Here is a 20,293-nt window from a genome sequence, read left to right as displayed (position 1 = left end):
CTGAAGTTCACCGTGCCTTCAGAAAAGAAAACAAACACAATATCTTACTGATGAGCACTTATTTTTGCAATGCAAATTAAGACTGAAAGAAGTACTATTTCAGTCTCCTGATGCTTTAGAATAATATTCATGTTTGTCACTTTGGAGCCTTTATTTGGGATCACTGCAGATCCAGTATCAGAGGGCAAAACACAGCTAGAAAAATCTACAAAGGAAAAAGAAAAACTTCCAGCTGACCAGGCAAAGTAATTCCACAGAAGGTGTCCACCATCTGCCTACCTGACTATTTTGGACGGGTGCATTAACAACCCAGGCTTACCCTGCAAGACCCTGACAGCTAAGTACAGCGCTGGTTCTTCCTGGCCCTGAACTCTCTTCCAAATCTGCCACCAAGCTTGTACACAGCCCTGAGTTACTCTTAGTTTTTAAATGGCCCAGCAGTACTAACTTATTCTAACAGAAATAAATGTGAGTCAGTATCTTTACATCTCTGTACCTCTTTGGCCTCCCCTGAATAGAAGTGCTCTTCCCTAGTCTCAATCCATAAATACCACCAGCTCTGCTCAGAAGAATTACTCAGAGAACCCTACTTCACCTACCAACCCACCAACAAGGCTGTTAAACCTTTATACTTCTTAAAATCTTCCTAAATCTTCTCCTCTTTGGAAGTTTCTACAAAGCGCTATTTCTCAAACTTTATTCCTCCAAAATGTGGGCCTGACCCATCATGCTGCCTCCCCATACTCTCACCAGGTCCCACTTCCTTATCCTCGTGTTTCTTCTCCTCACAGTACCCCAATGCCATAGATAACTGGATCTAGCTCTCAGACCCCACTGCCTTCCCCTGAGGGCCCCATTAGTCCACCCATCCGATTTTGCAACTGGTGGATCAAAGACAATCAGCTCCCTCTTTATATCCAGCTAATTCCTTCACTATCTCCCATTTACTAACTACCTGTTATAAACCAAGCCCTAGGCCAAGGTGCTTTTTGGGGAGGGAAGGAGAAATCCAGGAGATGAATAAGAAATAGTTGCATATGATTTTTGTACTTAAAAGTTAACTTCATAAAAAACTGCACCTCTCATCATCTTCTGCCTTTATGTCTTACCCCAGCTTGACCTTTGCCTGTCTTGACCCCATTCTTATAAATATTTACCAGTCTTAGCCCTGTTAATTTGAACTCCTGCATATCCACTCCACCCCCATCTCCAGACCTGTTCCTGCAATCCATCTTCCACCCTCCATCAGAGTGACCTTTCTAATATACAAATCCAATCATGCCTTTTTCTATGCTCAAAATCCCTTCTCATGACTGGTAAGTTTTCAGAAAAGTGTGCAAATTCCTGAGTCTAGCACAAAGGAACCCTCCTGATCTAAACTTGCCTTACTATGCACCAACAATATTAAACTACTTTAAGATCTGCAACAGAGAGGTGCCTAGGTGGTTCAGTCGGTGAAGCATCCAAGTCTTGATTTCAGCTCAGGTCATGATCTCATAGTTCGTGAGTTTGAGTCCCGTGTCAGGCTCTGCACTGACAGTGTGAAGCCTGCTTGGGATTCTCTCTCTCCCTCTGTCTTCCCCTGCCCTTCTCACACACACTCTCTCAAAATAAATAAATAAACTAAAAAAGAAAAAAAAGATCTGTGACAGATAATGTGTTTTTCTTTCCTCTGTGCCTTCCTACTACTCTGCACACCTGCCCCTTTCTCTGCAAACACTTACTAAACCTTCAAAACTTAGCTAGATCTTCACCTTCTCCCAGAAGCTTCCCCTAACTTATGTCCAGAACCCAGGTGCTCTTTCTCTGCGCTCAGTGTCCTGTGAAAACCTCTAACACAGTGCATCTCTCACTGCATTATAACTACTGACTTACCCGTCCATCTTTCCCACTAGAATTCAGACGCCTTGAAAGAGGATACGTTCCAGTATGTAGTTCAGGAGATGTGCTGAGTTCTGGCTTACAGCAGACATTCTTTACAAGAAGATGCCCTCTTAGCAGAAGCAATTTGGACTAAGAATTTGTCAACTAATTGAAAAAAGCAGTTAAAGAACCATAAAATCTGATTTATATTTCATCAGGTCTATATTAACATAAGACATCTAAAAGTACATTCATTCACTGATCTCTGGATATCATGCCAGGACCTTTGCTTTGAGTTTAGGTCTACAAATTAACAACTGGCATTATGCACCGGCTATAATGACCAGTTTGACTTTCTTAGAGTGGACCAAAATCTTGAAAGACACTTGAAAGATAACTGGAGTAGTTGATCATTTTAGATATTTGTTCAAACAGTTTTATTAATCCATTTCACCTTCATTTAATTCAACAGCAAGATTTTTAGGTAACCTCTTTATCAGACCTTTCTGAAGATTTCAATATAGGGTTTTATAGAAAAAAATTTCTTTTAACACTCATATTTCATCGATATACCTAATATTCAATTAAACGCATACCTAGAAAGATAAGAAACCAGCAAAAACAGGTGTAGAAAGGTACATAACCAACTCATAGTTAGCCTACAACTCAACTTAGCAGGATGAAAAGTGAGGGCATACTAAATAGCAGACTGTAAGTAAGCCAGAATCAGTCAGATGGGCCCCATCAGTATGGAAAATATCAGTTAATCTGATAAGTTGGTTAAATAAGTTGGTAGAAAGCATCTAAGATAAATGTTTCTGCAAGAACAGTGGGAATGAACGGAAGAATGGAGAACTGATGAACTTCCTCCAGCTTTCCAGAACCAGCAACAATTAAGAGGGAAGCACTATAGCAAAATGATGAGGTCAACTATCCCTTTAAATTCTTCAGTGACTCCCCAGAGTTTGCATTTAATTCCAACCACTTAGTATATAAGTCTCTCCTTGAAATATTACCTGCCTACATTCTTACACCACGCACACGCACACGCACACGCACACCCCTAATGTTCCTTAGTTCTGATTTACGTACAGTTACCTCCAACATACTTTTCTTCGATTTAGGATATCCTACTTTACCTGATGGACTCTTATTCATCTTTAAAGTCAAGTGCCAGAGTGTCCGGGTGGCTCAGCTGGTTAAGCCTCCAACTCTTGATTTTGGCTCAGGTCATGATCTCAGGGTTCATGAGTTCGAGCCCCACATCAGGCTGTGCGCTGACAGTGCAGAGCCTGTTTGGGATTCTCTCTCTCTCTCTCTCTCTCCCTCTCTCTGCCCCTCCCCTGCTCATATGCACACTCTCACTCTCTCTCTCAAGATAAATAAATAAACATTAAAAATAAATAAAATGAAGTACCATTTCCTCTAAGAAGCCCTTCCTGATGATTCCCCTCCTCCTAATGAAGGGGGACACCTCTGCGCCCTGTTAATATGCACGTGACCACGTGTACTGGCCACGCTGTGTCAGTCCTAGGTTATGCCTGTTGTTGCTGCCTACGTGTTAACAATAGTCCTTTCACTATCAGAAAGTGTCCCAGTTTGACAATAAATCATATAGTCACCTTAGACATTGTAGGATATAAAGAAGACTAAGCAACTTGCCTATGCTCTTATTTAAAAAATGAATAGAGGGGCGCCTGGGTGGCGCAGTCGGTTAAGCGTCCGACTTCAGCCAGGTCACGATCTCGCGGTCCGTGAGTTCGAGCCCCGCGTCAGGCTCTGGGCTGATGGCTCAGAGCCTGGAGCCTGTTTCCGATTCTGTGTCTCCCTCTCTCTCTGCCCCTCCCCCGTTCATGCTCTGTCTCTCTCTGTCCCAAAAATAAATAAACGTTGAAAAAAAAATTAAAAAAAAAAAAATGAATAGAGGCGCCTGGCGAGCTCAGTCAGTGTAGTGTGCAACTCTTGTTCTCGGGGTCGTGGGTTCGAGCCCCATGTTGGGTGTAGAGATTACTTAAAAATAAATAAATAAAATATAAAATAAAAATAAATAAAAACGTACACACACTCAGATTATCTACTTTCTCAAATATGTATTATTATTATTCACCTCTTTTTTATTGTGAAAAGTGTCCCAGTTTGGAGAATAAAACATATACAGTCACTTCTTGAATATAACTATGTCACAATACTTACGGAACTAGCCTATAAATGTTTTATTCTCCATCTCCTTCACAAGACTATAAATTTCTTGATAAGCAAGGGCTTGTCTTATTTATCTTAATATCCACACATCAGAGCTCAATGTTCAACACATATTAAGTATATTCAGTAATGTCTGTTGACTTATCAATCAATTAGAAGACAACACTTCTCTAAATAGCTGCAGCATAACCAGTTATTTATAAACACCTGAATAATAAGTGATCTATCAACCTTGACTAATGCCCAGACAGTAATTGTAAAATGTTATAATCATATTAATCTCAAAATGAAAATATCGTTAGCAGTAATAACATACAGTACATAACAGTATTTCACATACTGGCTCAATTCATTCAAATAACATGAACATAATATACTGTCACATATTCTTACCAACACTACTACCACCCAAAATGTAATTCTTTTTTTTAAAGAACACTTTTTTATGTCACCAGGAATATACGTAAACCCCCAAAAAAGTTATTGTATTTTTATTTAATAAAAATGCAGAAAACAGCCTGGCAATTCTCTTCCTTAGAGTGTCATTAAAGGCTATTTCTGTCTGGGGAAAATGACATACATTTTGTACCTAAGCAAATTTACATGAGTAAACAAAGGATGTCATATTTTAGCCTAATAACAATTGTCAGACTTCTCCCAGATAATATAATTCGTGGAAGAAACATACAGACAAAAAATATGATTTGAAGACCTTGGATTATTTGTTCCCATGCAGTTTATTACTAATTACTTACAAGTCACAGAGAAAAATGGAAAGCTGTTTTCTGGATAAACTAAGTCATACTCAGCAAGAATCTGATTAGAGAATGAGACAACTGGCTACCAAAATAATTACAGAGCTATAACTTAGGTCTGGAATTAAAACCAAAGACATCTCTAAAATCAGTTATCAAGGTGACTGGGGCCAGAAATGACCCCCCCCAAAAGTATTTCCTCTCTAATCACAGAAAAGTACAAAAAAAACACATTTTAATAAACAGCTCAGGAAATAAAATGTGGGGAAGAGACTAAATGGTAAAAAATAATTCAATTGCCTTCTTTAATTAAATTTTCAATAATTTTCATGTAAGAATACAGATATACTCACATACACAATTTACCATAGTTGTGGCAAATGACTGAAATTTCTAAGTATCTTTACAACTTTAGTATGGAGCCTCAATTTTTGTATTTTCTGGCAACTAATTACAAGCTTGGTTGATCACTCAAAGCAGAAATAAAGTTAAAGCAAAATGAATACTCTCCCCCTTCAACCCTCACAGCTATATCTCATGCAACCATACTTTAATGACTGTTTCTGGTTACTTATAAACTGTCATTATCTTACAGGGCAATAGATTGAGATTTCCCAAATGAAAGAGCACAACAGCTTCAGCAAGCCAGAACAGGGACCAGAAAAGATTACAATCTATAATGGAATCGCTCGGCTTTCATTTATAACTGCTAACTTGAAGAATTTTACTTACAAAGAAATTATACAATCATTATACATGTACAAATTTTATCACCATCATCCTTCAGGTGGGGGAGGGAAAAGGAAAGGGGAAGGGGAGTGGGTGAGGGACATCAAAGGTTACTACCACCAATTGTGTACCTACTGTGTGCCAGGCAGTGTGACAGTTCCAGAGACACAGCCATAAAACAACCTGCTTGGGGCTCAGTCGGTTAAGCGTCCAACTTCAGCTCAGGTCATGATCTTACCATTCGTGAATTCGAGTCCCTTGTTGGTTAGGCTCTGTGCTGAGCCCTCAGAGCCTGGAGCCTGCTTCAGATTCTGTGTCTCCCTCTCTCTCTGCCACTCCCCTGCTCCCACTCTGTCTCTCTCTCTCTCAAAAATACATAAACATTAAAAAAAATTGTTTTAATTAAAAAAAAAAACTAAAACTTCTGATTGCTGTATCTGCAAATGGGGCAATCTCCTGAGAGCTCTCTAGTTCCTTAAAAATACTACTCACAGAACTCATTATTCAGAGAAGGAACCAGCAACATAAAAATTCCACAAGCATCAGAATCTCCAATGGAAAAACACAAGTTTCATCTCAAAGTTAGCTGGGTGCATAATAATGTTGCCTTTTTTCCTTTAAATAATCCTTATAATTATATACAATCATATAAGTATTATTACAATAAAATCAGTATTCAATAAAATACAAATAGAATTTATTAGCCACATTGTAATAAGGTGTAAGTAAAGTATACCTAATGAAAAATGGTAATGCAGCACCAGAGTATACAGCAAGGGAATTTAATTAGGACTTCACCAGAGCTTACAAAATGCCAGAACTGCTTAAAATTGTAAGAGATGAGTTATCAATTGATCTAATTAGACCAGAAGCAATACTTTAAACGTCTAATTTCAGAAAACTCTGCTACCTGACAAAAATATTTTTCTAATCATTTACATGCTCCAGATTATCTACCAAAGCTTTTCAAAGGTGAAATGCTCTCCAATTCATGAGAGGAACTGACCCTTTGACTCTAACTAAAAATATTATATACTACCATATAGTCTAATCATACATCAAATGAATCTCTTTACGGCTAAAACTTTTGTTAAAAAGAACAACAGGAAACGACATATTGGCTGGTGTTTTGGAACAGGAAACATATTCAAAAGGACACCGTGGAGTCCTAGAATTCAAATTCCTGTTTTTAACTGAGAGCATGCCAGTGTTTTCATAGGATTACATATAGTCAAGATACTAAACTTGACATCTCCACACTCTCAACTCCTAAGAGTGAAAATCTGTTGACGCTCAATAATATTTTTTTCTAGTTTTTTAAAAAAGTTTATTTATTTTGAGAGAGACAGAGACGGCGCTAGTGGGAAATGGCAGAGTGAGAGGAAGACGGAGAAACCCAAGCAGCCTCCACACTGCTAGAGTGGAGTCGGATACGGGCTCAAACCCATGAAACCATGAGATCATGACCTGAGCTGAAACCAAGAGTCGGACACTTAACGGACTGAGCCACCCAGGCACCCCTGAAGCTCAATAATTTAACAGATCAAAAACAAAGCCATGGTTTCATGTGGGAGAACCGTTAGACTCTTTTTTAAAAACAAATATTTATTATTTTTAGTAAGACTACTCATCAAAATATTTTTCACTTCAAATCCAGGATATATGCCCAGTTTTTTTTTTTTTTTATTAAAAGTATACTTGAGGTTACACATTAGGGTATCACTCACACAACCAGCAACTGAAGGAAGATATCTAACATCTATGCAAGTGTTATCATCATAATTTAAAATACATTGGAAGATCTTCCCCCCATAATATTCACAAGCTTACCCACAAATGTGGGATCAATTTTACCTGGAATAAAAAGTATATGCACTTAATGAATTCAACTGCCAAAAGTCCACCCATTTTCTTAAACCAACACTTTCTTCAGTATTCCATTAATTTATACTCTTTAACCAAAATTTTCTGTGACATAAGGGTTTAATTATTTGAATCTTGGTCAATATTAAACAATGTTTTTGTCAACTTCTTAAGTTGTTATTACTGATCATTCCAATTGTGTTTCCGTTACTTTTTTACATATAATTCAAGAAGTAACATATGCTCATTATAGAAAATTTAGTAAATCTAGAAAAATATAATTTTTTAACATCAACTGTATTCTCTCACCCAGAAATTACCAGAGTTAACATTTTAACATATGTGCTTTTTTTTTTAATATTTATTTATTTTTTTAAAGAGAGAAAAAGAGAGCACACATGCATGCAAGCAGGGAAGGGGCAGAGAAAGAGGGGGACAGAGAACCCGAAGTGGGCTCTGCTCTGACAGCAGAGAGCCTGATGTAGGGCTCGAAGCTGAACCAAAGTCAGACACTTAACCAACTGAGCCATCCAGGCACCCCGTCGATGTATGTGCTTTAATCTTTGTTATAGGTACAAATATACGTACATTAAAAATAAAATTGTGATAAAAATGCGTATTAAGTATTCAACCAGTGTTTTTACCCTGTAACATACTGGGCATAGTAATATTTCTTATCTTTAAAATTTTAGAAAACATGACTTACGATAGCTTTGTCCTATTACCCAAATGTATATATCATAATGAATTTAACCATTCCCCTATTACTAGGCATGTGAGTTCTTTTAACTTTCTACCAAGACAAATAACAACTCTGATGTACTCCTTACTAATAATCATGGACCAAGAAAACACATTGACCAAAAACACAATATTCACAACTCATCTCCAAAAATAGCCTGTAAACACATGAAAACACTTCATCTCATCAATAAATCAACATAATACATGGGAATTATGAGAGACATTTCTCACCCACCAAACTGAAAACTATAAAACATATAAATAACACCAAGTGCTGGTGTGGGGATTATGAGAAAACCATTCCAATGCAATGCTAGTTATACACTAATACAACCTTTCTAAATAATAATTCAGGCAGTATATTTTAGCCAATTTTCAGAAATCTATCCTAAACAATCATAGATAATTCTAGATCCCAAGCAAAAAAACTGTAAATAGCATTCCCTTTTAATGCTAATTTAACGTTATGCACATATATCAAAAGTTAATGAAGACTTAATCTATATTGTCATCATTCTTGTGTTCTGCTCTCCCTATTATGTTATAGACTCTCATTTCTGATCCAGTTTTTATTTTTCATAAGGTTTGTTTGTGTGTTTAATGTTTAGTGCTCAATCTTAAACTTTCTAACATCAATATAGATAGATAGATAGATAGATAGATAGATAGATAGATAGATAGGTTCAAAGTGAACAGTGTGAATTTATGTCTTTTTCTTTCCACAAAACAACTTTGCACATCCATTTTATCTGAAACAAGTGCTTAGTAAAAGAACCCATCAATACCGCAGTGACTCACAAGTGGATTTTAAATGCCAACCAATAAGCCTGCTTTTCCGTCTCCTCTGTGGAGGTCCTTCACACAGGAAAGAAAACTCTTCAAAACCCTGAACAGGGACCTCTGACTCAGTACTATTTAAAATCCTTGTATTCAAGATTAGACAAATTTTCCAGCATGAATGTACCCTCCCCACAACTCTATCCTGACATACTTTGAAAGAGGAGTAGAAGTAGAAAGTAATTTTTAGAGGAGAGCTCTGAAGTGGACAAGGGTCCCCCTCGCTGTACAGTGACAGATTGAAGGCAGTGAGTCACCCAGGTTCTTAAGGCTAGGCCAGTCCAAAAGAATCAAGGGGAAAACTCCACAGATAGTTACTCTGGCAACCTCTCACCTGGTCACTCCAGGAAAGAAGGCTCCATAATCACGATTCTTTATCTTTTTTGACCCTTGTCAACCTATATGTGCTCCAATATAGCCACTGTATTTCAGCTGGTGTAGAAACTAACTTGAAAGATCATCTTCCCACAAAATAAAATTCATTATCTGACTTAAAAAAGGGAGGAGACTAACAGGTCTATGAGCCATTTCACTTAAAACCACTTTTCCTGAGACATAGATATCTGGAGGAAAGTTTTAATTCTACAAATGCTTTTCTTAAATCTCTCTGAAAACAGATGTAAGTGAAGAGAAAAACTTTCCTCCTCCTGAAAAATAAAATTTTTATTTTATAAAAGATCTTTATATTCTGCCTGTTTCATTGTCCTTTTTGTAGGAATAGACGCATGAGAAAGTTCGGCTGGAAAATTAGGAATTTTTCAAAAAATTATCAATATCTCACTCATGTTGAGCTGTGCTATGAAGCTATTTCCAGAACAAAAGTGAGTGAAGCAATTAATATGTCAGCAACCATATTACAAAACATTTCTTTATTCTTAGGTTCTTCAGCAGGGTGTTTAATATATAGTTCAACCCATACTTTCAAAAGTTGAGTTGCTCTAAAAAGCCACTCTATGAAAATGTACTCCCTTGGATTTAAAACTTTAACCATTTTAAAGTTTTTACTGTAATCTATAGCATAAATATCATTCTCAAGAGCAATATAAATTCACTTCCACATTCCAACAAAAGATGTCCAAAATTTTCCCTTTGAAATAATAGCACATTTATGATAATGGTACTTATTATACAAATATGTGTAAGAGATAATTAGAGAATCACAAGATGTTAAAGCTGAGAAGGGGTCTTTTACAAGTAAGACAGTCTCAATTATAAATAAGAAGACCAAGGCCTCAAGAGGCAGATTTGTCTAGTTTACAGAATACCAAGTCACTCTTGGTGTTACTTTCATTACCAGCTAATAATATTTAATAGCAATATATATACTATGCTTCAGTAAACAATGTGCAATTAACTAAATAAATGCCTGCCCCAAATTACTCATCTCCTAAATGGTTATATTACAGATAACAGCAAGTATGGCATATGAAATCTTTATTAAAATATTGGAGAGTAAGGAGAATTTTAAATATAAAGAGTCTATGAACAATTTCAATCAACATAAAAGGATAATGAAAGCAACAACGTAAGAGCAGGAGGATGGAAATAAGCTGACCAGATCACCAGAAAAGGACAAGGGTCCCCTGTGCTAAAACCAACATAAAGATGGAATCAGCATTAGTACTATTTGTGCTTTTAAAGATACCTCATGCTGAAGCAAACACTTGGGCTTCATCAGTAGCAATTTCAGATAACGTGAATAGAAGCGCAGTGTCCCACAAGGGAGTTGCTCCAACCATCCTCTTTGCCACAGACACCATTCTTCCTCATCCCTACAAATACCCTCATCCCTTCCTGGATCCTGCTGTCTCCTCTGTTTTTTGTTTTTTTTTTCTCCTCTCTCCATGAAATTGCATAAGGGGCAGACAGCATCTGTTGCTCCCACCTCTTGTCACTTAATCTTTAGACCATGTCAGCACCCAGAAAATTCTCTTGCCCCTGCCCTTTAGACTTTCCCATAGTCTGCTGTCCTCAGGATATCTTAAATTTTAACATATCGCAAGCCAAACTCCTGGTGTCTCCTACATCCTTTTTTTTTTAAATTTGTTTATGTTTATTTATTCTTGAGACAGAGAAAGAGAGAGAGAGGGAGAGTGTGTGGGGAGGGGTAGAGAGTGAGGGACACACAGAATCTGAAGCAGGCTCCAGGCTCTAAACAAACTGTCAGCACAGAGTCCAATGCACGGCTCGAACCCACAAACCATGAGATCATGACCGGAGCCGAAGTCGGACACAACCGATTGAGCCATCCAGGCGCCGCCCCCCTCCCCACATCCCTTTTAAAAAGCATGCCCATGATTCCATTTATATGAATGTCCAAAAGAGGCAAATCCATAGAGACAGAAAGTAGATTAGTGTTTGCTAGGGGATACAGGAAAAAGGGAAATTAGGAGTGACTGCTAACAGGCACAGGGTTTTGTTCTAGGGTGACGGAAATGTTCTACAATTAGATAATAGTGATGGTTGCACAGCACTGTGAATATACCGAAAACCACTGAATTGCGCACTGTAAAATGGTGAATTTTATGCTATTTGAATTTTATCTCAATAAAACAATTGCAAATTAAAAATAAATGAAAATAAGCACATTCACAATGTTTTACAACTACACGCACACACACATACACACACACACTTCTTCTAACTTTCCTTTCACCTTGAAAAATAATAAACTCCCCAAAGGTGGAATTATTAAAGCAGAGGCCGAATGATCATCTGTCAGCAATGTGCTATTGAAGAGCTAACTGAACTGAGTGGAAAATTACACTAGATTACCTTGAAGTATTTTTCATCTTTAAGTTTCTATGTCACAAACCAAAATGAAAAAAATGAGAACCAGGAGGAAAATTTTTAAGTGACCAGGAAGAAAAAGTATGAATCATTTATTCCCATTCAAAATGAGAACTGCAGAATATAATGAAGCAAAAGAATAAAAACGAAACAGATCCAAAAAGGAAGGGCACAGAAAATTATGAAAAAAATATTAAGTAAATAACAGCACAAAAACCAAATGATATTCAGAGTTTAATATACCAATATTTGTTTTGCTCATACAGAATTTATCCCATATCTAACTGTATTTCTCTAAAGAAATTCCAATACTATTTTGTCCTTGAGTAGTGAAGAAGTAAAAAAAAAAAAATCTAGTGAAGATGAGATTTAAATCAAATTACTATTGATGGGCATGTAACTGGGTTAATAAGGTAAACAAGGTATGGATAACATAACAGAAAATTATTTTCCCTGAAATTCAGCTACTCTTACCTTTAAAACCCATTAACCCAACAACTAGCATCCTTTGTAGGTAAGTTTACATGGGAAGACAAAACATTATGGATGATACAAAAACCGAAAAACTAAACCTTTCTACTAGTTTGCTGTAGTAAAGAATCCCTTTTTATATACCAAATGACCAACATTTAGTGAAATAGAAAAGAGATATTTGTGTACACACTCAATATTAGAAAAGGGGTTCATTCAGCAAATACTCATTATTGGATTTAGAGAGTACACTAAAATGTTTTATATATTTACCTAGTTATAAGCCACAGGTACAAGACATCAAAATTTTAAAGAAGTCCAACTTAAATATTATGACATCAAAGTTATCCAAGTTAAAAAAAAAACTAAATAAGATGACAATCCTTATATTCTCTCTTGTTTATTAATTAGGGGTTCCAAAAAAAAAAAGAAGAAAATGGAATTTGAGTCTATCAAGAACTTCTTTCTCCTTACACCTGTTTCAGCTGCAAAGAATATTACTTTACACAAACAGCCACAGCAGATGGGTCTGGAAAGCAAATGTGTTAAATGGGCTTCCCCAACATTTTGTGACCGGCTCCTTTCAGAAGCCAAAAGACTGTACTTCACAATCAGATTCCAAAGAGTTGATCTGTTAACCGGCAGCCTCAGCACCCACTTGAGAATGCACAGTCTCACCTGAGACCTAATGTTCTGTGAATCTGCTGTATTATTCAAGAATATTAAATTCTGTTATAAAGGTCAAGAAAATAAATGGGATGGATAAAACTCATAAGAAGTGATAGCATTGATGGTAAGGAAGCTAATAGCTTATGAGGTAAAGGCAACACTCAAGAGACCCAATTAGGTATAGATAATAAAAGCCTATGAACTTCTAAAACAAAGGCAAAATTCATAAGATGTGTTAAAAATAGTTAAGTTAGTAAGCCATAAGACATCCCCAAGTAGAAAATATGATGGAACAAATGAGAGGTTCACTTGTAGAAAGAAAGACATGGGAAGACTAAATCATCATCATTCTATCTCTGGACTGGCAGCTGTATCATCTCCATATCAGCCACCCACCGAGGACGCCCATCCTGGTCTTATTCCAGACCCACAGGTGCTTTACCCAAGAAACACAAATAAAACCAGGGAAACTGGCAAAACTACAGTTGTATGTAAGTGTGCTTGTACCTACTCTCTTCTATAAAGCAAGAATTATCATGAGCCCAGAGTATTACTAGCACGTAGAGCCCTTACTCAAAAATCAACTCTGACCCTCATAACCACACCCTCAATGGGAAGAGTGATGTGAAAGAGAGTCAGGACACATGAATATTGTGTACCCAGGCCTCCCATAGTGTGGTCCTTTCAACCTTTGCACCTTAAGTGTGCTAACTTACCCCATGGCTTTCCTCTTGCTACTGGCTGTGTGTTTGAAACAGTGTGATTCAAACATTTAATTTGGTTGCTGAGCCTGTCAATTCCACAACCTGTAGGAACGCTGGTAGTGTACTTGGAGGCTAACCATTGCATCCAGATAATTTCCCACAAAATACCTACTGAATCGGAAATCTGAATTTTAAAAGATCCCCAGGTGATTTATAAGCATATTAAAGTTTAAGAGCACCAAGGGAGACTATCTGAAGAAAGAAAAAGACAGAAATTTGGATCTCAGCACTACATCCTGAACAGTATCCTGAATATAAAGTCTCATATATGCCCTGTGTACCAATTCAGAGTTCCAGAAGAGATAGAGAATGCTGAGACCCACTTTCAACAAGTATCATGTAAGGTTTAGAGAAGCAATACTGCCCTTGGTGATTCTCCTTTGAATCTCAGCTCTGTAAAGCTCCAGACAGTTTGAGAAAACACTCAGAAAAGTACAGCGCAATATATCTTACACTATCATTAACCCTATAATCTCCCTCTTGCTGTAAACTAGGAAAATAACCTTTTTCATCTCTGCTGTGTTTCAAGAACACCTATCCAAAGGACAAAAGGCTACCGGAAACAGAGAAAGGGTTAGGACTTCCTTAAGAAGGTTGCAGTGACCTAAGAAAGAATATCGAAGAACAGTTGAGCAGAATAGCCTGAGAAGCATCCTTAATGGGCTATACATTTCATCTACCAGCACTCGCTGACCTGATCAGCTCCAGTCATTTTATGCATTTATTACATTTTATTGTATATTGCATTGTTCCTGACACATAGTAAGGGCTCAGTAAATGTTCTGAAATAATGCGGGGGGGGGGGGGGGCCAAACAATGAAAAATGTCACCTTTTCTATCCTGGATTCATTTAAAGCAAATTCAATGAATTGGATCTCTTGGTTTTGAGAAATTCCTGAGAATGAAGGCATAATTCCACATCTCAAATTAGCATGGTTCATAACACTCTCATTCCATATCTCAAACTTGGATTTTATATTTTCCATTATTAATCCCATTTTTGACAACACTATGAAACACATCAACCAATCCATTAAGAAACAATGCATTTCTAAATTTCACCAACAATTATTTATAAGTAATATGCTACACAGGGAAGATCAGCTATTACTCTGATGTTTTCCTAGGTCCAGATTTAAGGTATCTTAGGAAAATACAGACTCAAGGCATCTATAGAAGAATTGAAATAAAAACCGAGGACATGATCACACATACAAAGATCATAAACAAGACGTAAAACAAAAGTCTGAAAGTGTTGAGAAATTCTACCCTGGTGAAGACTTAAGATGAGACTATCAGGAAAAGAATGTAAAAGTTCTAAAGATCATTTTTGTAAGGAATATGTCCACTTATTGTTGCTAAAAGAGGAAGTATGTTTAAATTTCAAAGGAAAAAGATTTAAGTTGGAAATCATAATCTACCATCCCATAAGTGAATCTTTATAAAAAGAATAAGGAAACATACATAGGGAATGGCTCAGCATTTTCTCCCTTCCAAATGGTCTATCAAATCCTGTTCAGTCCATGCATTTAGCACAGCCAAGGACAGTTAAAGTCCTCATAGGACATTAGACATTTCAGCACAGGTTTTCAGACTGTTATGTGGGTTTTAAATACCAAGTTTAAGAATTGACTCCACCAGCTCACATAAGAAAGAGGTAACATTACAGATTTGTGTGTCTTCTGCAGCTAACAGCATGAAAACAGACACATGACAAGCCTTCAATAAATACTTATTGAATTTAATTATTAACACCCTCTGAGCCAAAAATCTTAAATGGAGAATAATCTAAACTCTACCATCACCACCACCAGTAGAAAAGTAGCTCTCAAAATTCCCAAGTGAATCCACTCACATGCTAAACAATCAGAACAACAACAAAGAGCAATTGTCTTATTCATTACAAAGGGCTAAGAATGAATCTTTTGTTTGCAAACTTAATCCACTCCAACTAGTACTGTTAACTGCCCACTAAAACGCAGTGCATTATTTTTGTTTCACAAACCTTAATCTTGATCTATGTTCTTGATAAAATGTGTTAAACTTTTATGCATGTAATCTATTTCATTCTTTGTTGTATGAAATACATAGTTTCTTTATTACGTGACAGTTAAGAGGCAAAATGCTTTTTTTATAAGCAATAGTAGGGGGGAAAAATCACTTGAATTTCAGAATATCATACCCCAAACCTCATTTGTTCACATATAAACAGCCATATTTCAAAGAGAAGTCCTTTAAAATTCATTACATCTATTACTGTGCAGTTACGTTTGGGGCAGCACAGGACCCAAATACAAGGCTGGTGCCCCTTTCGGTTGAGTAGGTAGTGCTGGACTTGATAAATTTTCATAAGCTGCTATCCCCATTAGGGAGTTAGTCACTGGTTTTAACAAACTCCTTGAAGAGTTCATTTCAGTTATTCCTGCCTTGCTCAATGTGAAACAATTTAATCTTATTGCTTTCTTCCTAAGGGGTAAAAAGATGATGTTCAAAGGAGAACACTTGGGAAGGAAACACGCATGGTGAAATTTTGGAGCTCTCTGGTTAGGCCTGAGGGAAAGACACCTCTAAAGAGAGAGCCTAGAATTGGGGGGGGGGGGGAGGTAGGGGAGAGGCTCACAAAGGAAAGTGGAAAAGCACAGCAAAGAAACTTGGCTTACTCTGAAACCACACTATATTAGTTATTTTATAACACATCTACAGTTATTTTAAACATAGTTTAACTTGACATGGCCCATTCTGTCCCAGAGCTTTTGTCTTACACTAATGACATGAAAGTTTGCCTGCTAACATCCGTAAATAATTTCACAGGTTATCACTTTATTTCAAAACAGTATTTCATAATTAAGACAAAGTCAAATTTCTCTTTGCTTTGTAAATCTACAGATCTTACAGCCTTATATGGAAGTTTCATAAGGTGGAAATAACAACAGACAGTGATTTTAGATTCTTTTAAAAGATACCGTATCAAATTCCAAATCTATGACACACACATATTGGATAAGCTAGAAGTCCCTAGGAAGTGGTTTCAGACTACACATTCTACCACCACAACCTTCCAGATTCCCCTAGGAGGGCATGCCACAATCTTAGGACAGAGCTGGTGCGCAAGTACACGTTGAAAAACCACTCCAAGGAGACTGTGATATTCAACCCACTACCTCCTGCCCCTATTGCCGTTATCAGCTAATAATGTTTCACTACCCGCTACTGATGTACATTGTGCTATTTCTTCTATACCGAATGTTAACTAAGTGAAGTCATTAGAATAGAGAATCTGAATTCAACTGGCATTTATTCAGTTTTTAAGAGGTAAAAATATATCCCGGAATGACAAATCAATTTAATTTCCTTTCATAAAATTTCATTTCAGTGCTACATCACAAATCCTGAACTCAAAGCTACTTACAGTCATAGCTTTCCAATTAAAGCATTTAAGTCCGCTAATATATTTCCATGAATCAAACTTTCACTACCAAGTAGCAGTACAAAAAAAGAGATAAGTTTCAACATTCCTCACAATCCACTTACACTCAAGTAAGAGATAACTCAGATGTTTTAAGCAAGTAAATAAGACTATTATTTCAAGGTCACCATAACTCTCCCATTGTACATTATACCTCATATCCTAGAGTGTTCAGATTCAGGAAATTTTCTCACTTCTGGCTAATTTTAGGTAAAATCAGTTAAAGAGGTAATTCTGTTTCAAACAAACCCTCCTGGTTTTCAGTGTACGTGTCATTCATACTCCAGTCCATTGGAATGTATCTCACAATCCCCAAACTTCTTCAACTTTACTCTTAGCCAATACTGGTTTATGCAACCATAAAGCATATTAAGGAAATATGTGGATCTCTCCCAAACTTTTAAAATCACCTGACAACACGGGTATCTCAACAACCTCGAAATCCTTAGGGCTGTCAAATCTATGCTGCAAACATTTAGGCCCAAATATTAAAAAAAAAAAAACGACAAAACCAAACACAAACAAACTTAGGAAAAACTTCAAAACCAAACTGAGAAAACATACTTACCTTAATTGGAGCACTACTAAACTTAATTTTCCTATTTGCTGGGATGTCTTCTTCTTCTGGCAATCCAACAATTTCCGAGTACTCCATATCTGGTTGATAGTAATTGTTTTCATCACTATCTTCCTGCTCATCCTGTTCAGTGCCTGTCTCTCCCCAGTCTGAATTATACCTGGATCTTACCCTATACACATTATAGTCACTGTGCATGTAAACATGGGAACTCTCAAAATTATTTGAATCTTCGGGTACTTCCTTTCCACAACTGGATCCAGGAGCATCAGCAGAGGTAAAATCACCACCTGCAAGTTCTTTCTTCTGATGCATTGCTGCCTCACTCCCAACTAAATTAGCTTCGGCATCTTCTAAAGGTTCGTTTTGTGGTGAAAAGATTTCAGACTCTGGCATCGCCTTATTTGCAGCACAAGGTTCCTCAGGAAGATCTCTGTCAATTCTGTCAGGAGTCTCTTGGTTAGATGTGGAGTCCTCGGCTTCCTTGCTCTGCTGTGTTTCTTCACCAAGCACTGAAGCTAGAGAGGTACTTTTCGAAGCCACTTCTGGTACTGGACTTGTATTACTCTTCTGAGCATCCTCTGCATCATCACCGTGTTTGCTTGGAGGAGACCAAGAATCTGAATCCTTAAGGTGACCAAAGGTGTCAAGATTTGTAACAGTAACAGATGGCAGATTCAGGGGATAATGCCCAGTCACTGAGTATTCGTTTTCAGGCTTCTCAGAAACCATGGCACTGGGGGAATCAGTGTTCTCAAATACTGCACTCAGTTGACTCACAGTTGGGGAAACAGCCTCCGTCCGGGAGCTAAGGCTGTCCAAGGAATCAGTACTGCCTCTGTTGGACTTGGAGCCACCCCATTCGTCCTGAGGTTCATTCCCTCCAGCTTTCTCTTTCTTTGGGGAATAGCGGCTGTTTTGTCCTGACTCATGCACACTTCTCTCAAACATCTTCCGAGTTTCTGTGAACTTAGAATATGAAGGGCCATCGTACATTGTGTCAAATCTACTAATTCGTTCTGAAACAGAGGACTCCAACTTAACAACTGAGCCATCTGTTTTTTCCAGGAATTCTTTGGGCCTCATTCTTCTCTGTGGAGATGAAGGTCCACCTTTCCCCCTTGTTTTGGCAATGACCGCAGCATTTTCACTGGGTTCCATACCCATCTGCATAAATAGATTTTTAATTCTGTTGACATTGGAGCCATATTTCCTCCCCCTGCTCTGCTGGGAGCCCTCACCTTCTTTTGTTTTTTGTTCCCCATCTGACTTGGGTTTGTCAAAGGTACTTTTCAGTGCCTGGAACTCAGTTCTATATGCATTCCTGTGAGGAGAGGCACTTCTGAGAGTGGTTCGTTCACCTGAAGACTCGGTTTTCAACATTTTTACTCCAGGGGTGAAAAGCCAATGTTCATAATGACCAGGAAAACACAAACAAAAAAACAAAACACCTCTCTTCTCTAATCAAGAGAGTATGTGGTCAAGAAAAAGTACCTCTCAAATGGCATAGTGTATCAGTGATCCTCCCAACAGGTGTATTAGGAAATTATTCAGTCAAGAGTTACACAAAATGGCTTTTTCAAAGCAAGACTAGAGGTTCATCTGTAATAGAAAAGAATGAATTTCTGCATTCATTTACTTATTTGAAAACTTACGTTTAGTCAACCAAGAATACACTTTTCAAAGTGACTCAGTCATATATCAAACAGAAAAAAAAATTACTTATTGAAATGGTCATTTAAAAGCCAAGAATTTAAAAGTTATAACTCTGGTCCTTGGTAACAAAAATGTTTCAAACACAATTTGGAGGTCCCTACCGAAATCACACACTAATACACACACGAGTTACACATAAGCACACTACTTTAGCCTAAGTTTTGGTTGCTTTTGTGAATGGTCTTAAAAAAAAAAAAAAAAAAAAAAAAAAAAAACAGCAGTCCCTAGATCTTTAAGATACCATCAAACTGTCCAGGAAAAAAAAAAAAAAAAAAAAAAACGAATTTCATTTGGGATGCTCCACATCAGGTAGAATTTAATCTTTCTGGGTAAGCACAATTCAAAGTTTGGATTCTATGTTTACAAAGTCCATAAAACGCCTACAGAGGCTTATTTCACTCTTTCTGGTCCAATATTCTGATTTGCAGCATCCCCAAAACAACATTAGTACATTTCAGACCAAAACAAGCAGAAGAAAGTTCTCACATGAAAGTAACTTTCACTCTAAGTTCAGTTACATCTAATATTTGGAAGTTTTCTAAGAGTGGATAGTATTCATTATAGAGTGAGGTGTAGAATATCATGGGAATAAATGTAGGAGAACGTGACGATCAGAAAGCAAACATAACATGAAACCTCTTCTCATAACCCTGATTTGTTTATTCCTACTTGCCTCTAACTTCCTACAAGCTCAAAATGCAACGCAATGCATGCTTGCTGGTCTCCACTAGCCCACAGCTGGATTTTATATCAATATGCCAGTAATCAAATACTTCAAGAGCTGCTGAGGCTCAGACAATGTCGTGCTAAAGATTTTTCATTTTGTTTTGCTTTGTTTTGTCTTTTA

The 20,293-nt window shown here is 37.2% G+C and overlaps 1 protein-coding gene across 4 annotated transcripts in view; it reads right to left on the bottom strand.

The window, feature by feature from the left end:
• The window catches only part of PPP1R9A (protein phosphatase 1 regulatory subunit 9A), a 317,596-nt gene extending 298,483 nt beyond the window's left edge, over positions 1–19,113 (bottom strand). For all 4 annotated transcript variants that reach the window (XM_047096569.1, XM_047096568.1, XM_047096570.1 and 1 more), the window contains exon 1: positions 17,722–19,113. In XM_047096569.1, coding sequence (XP_046952525.1) covers positions 17,722–19,113 — 1,392 coding nt within the window. The remainder of the gene's footprint in view (positions 1–17,721) is intronic.
• Between the last annotated feature and the right edge of the window lie 1,180 nt (positions 19,114–20,293).

The sequence above is a fragment of the Lynx rufus genome, unplaced genomic scaffold (assembly GCF_022079265.1).
Source record: "Lynx rufus isolate CCGP_SWC_20201006 ecotype Redwood Valley unplaced genomic scaffold, mLynRuf1.p SCAF_4, whole genome shotgun sequence".
NCBI classification, from domain to species: Eukaryota; Metazoa; Chordata; class Mammalia; order Carnivora; family Felidae; genus Lynx; species Lynx rufus.
This window is presented reverse-complemented; position numbering and strand designations above follow the sequence as displayed.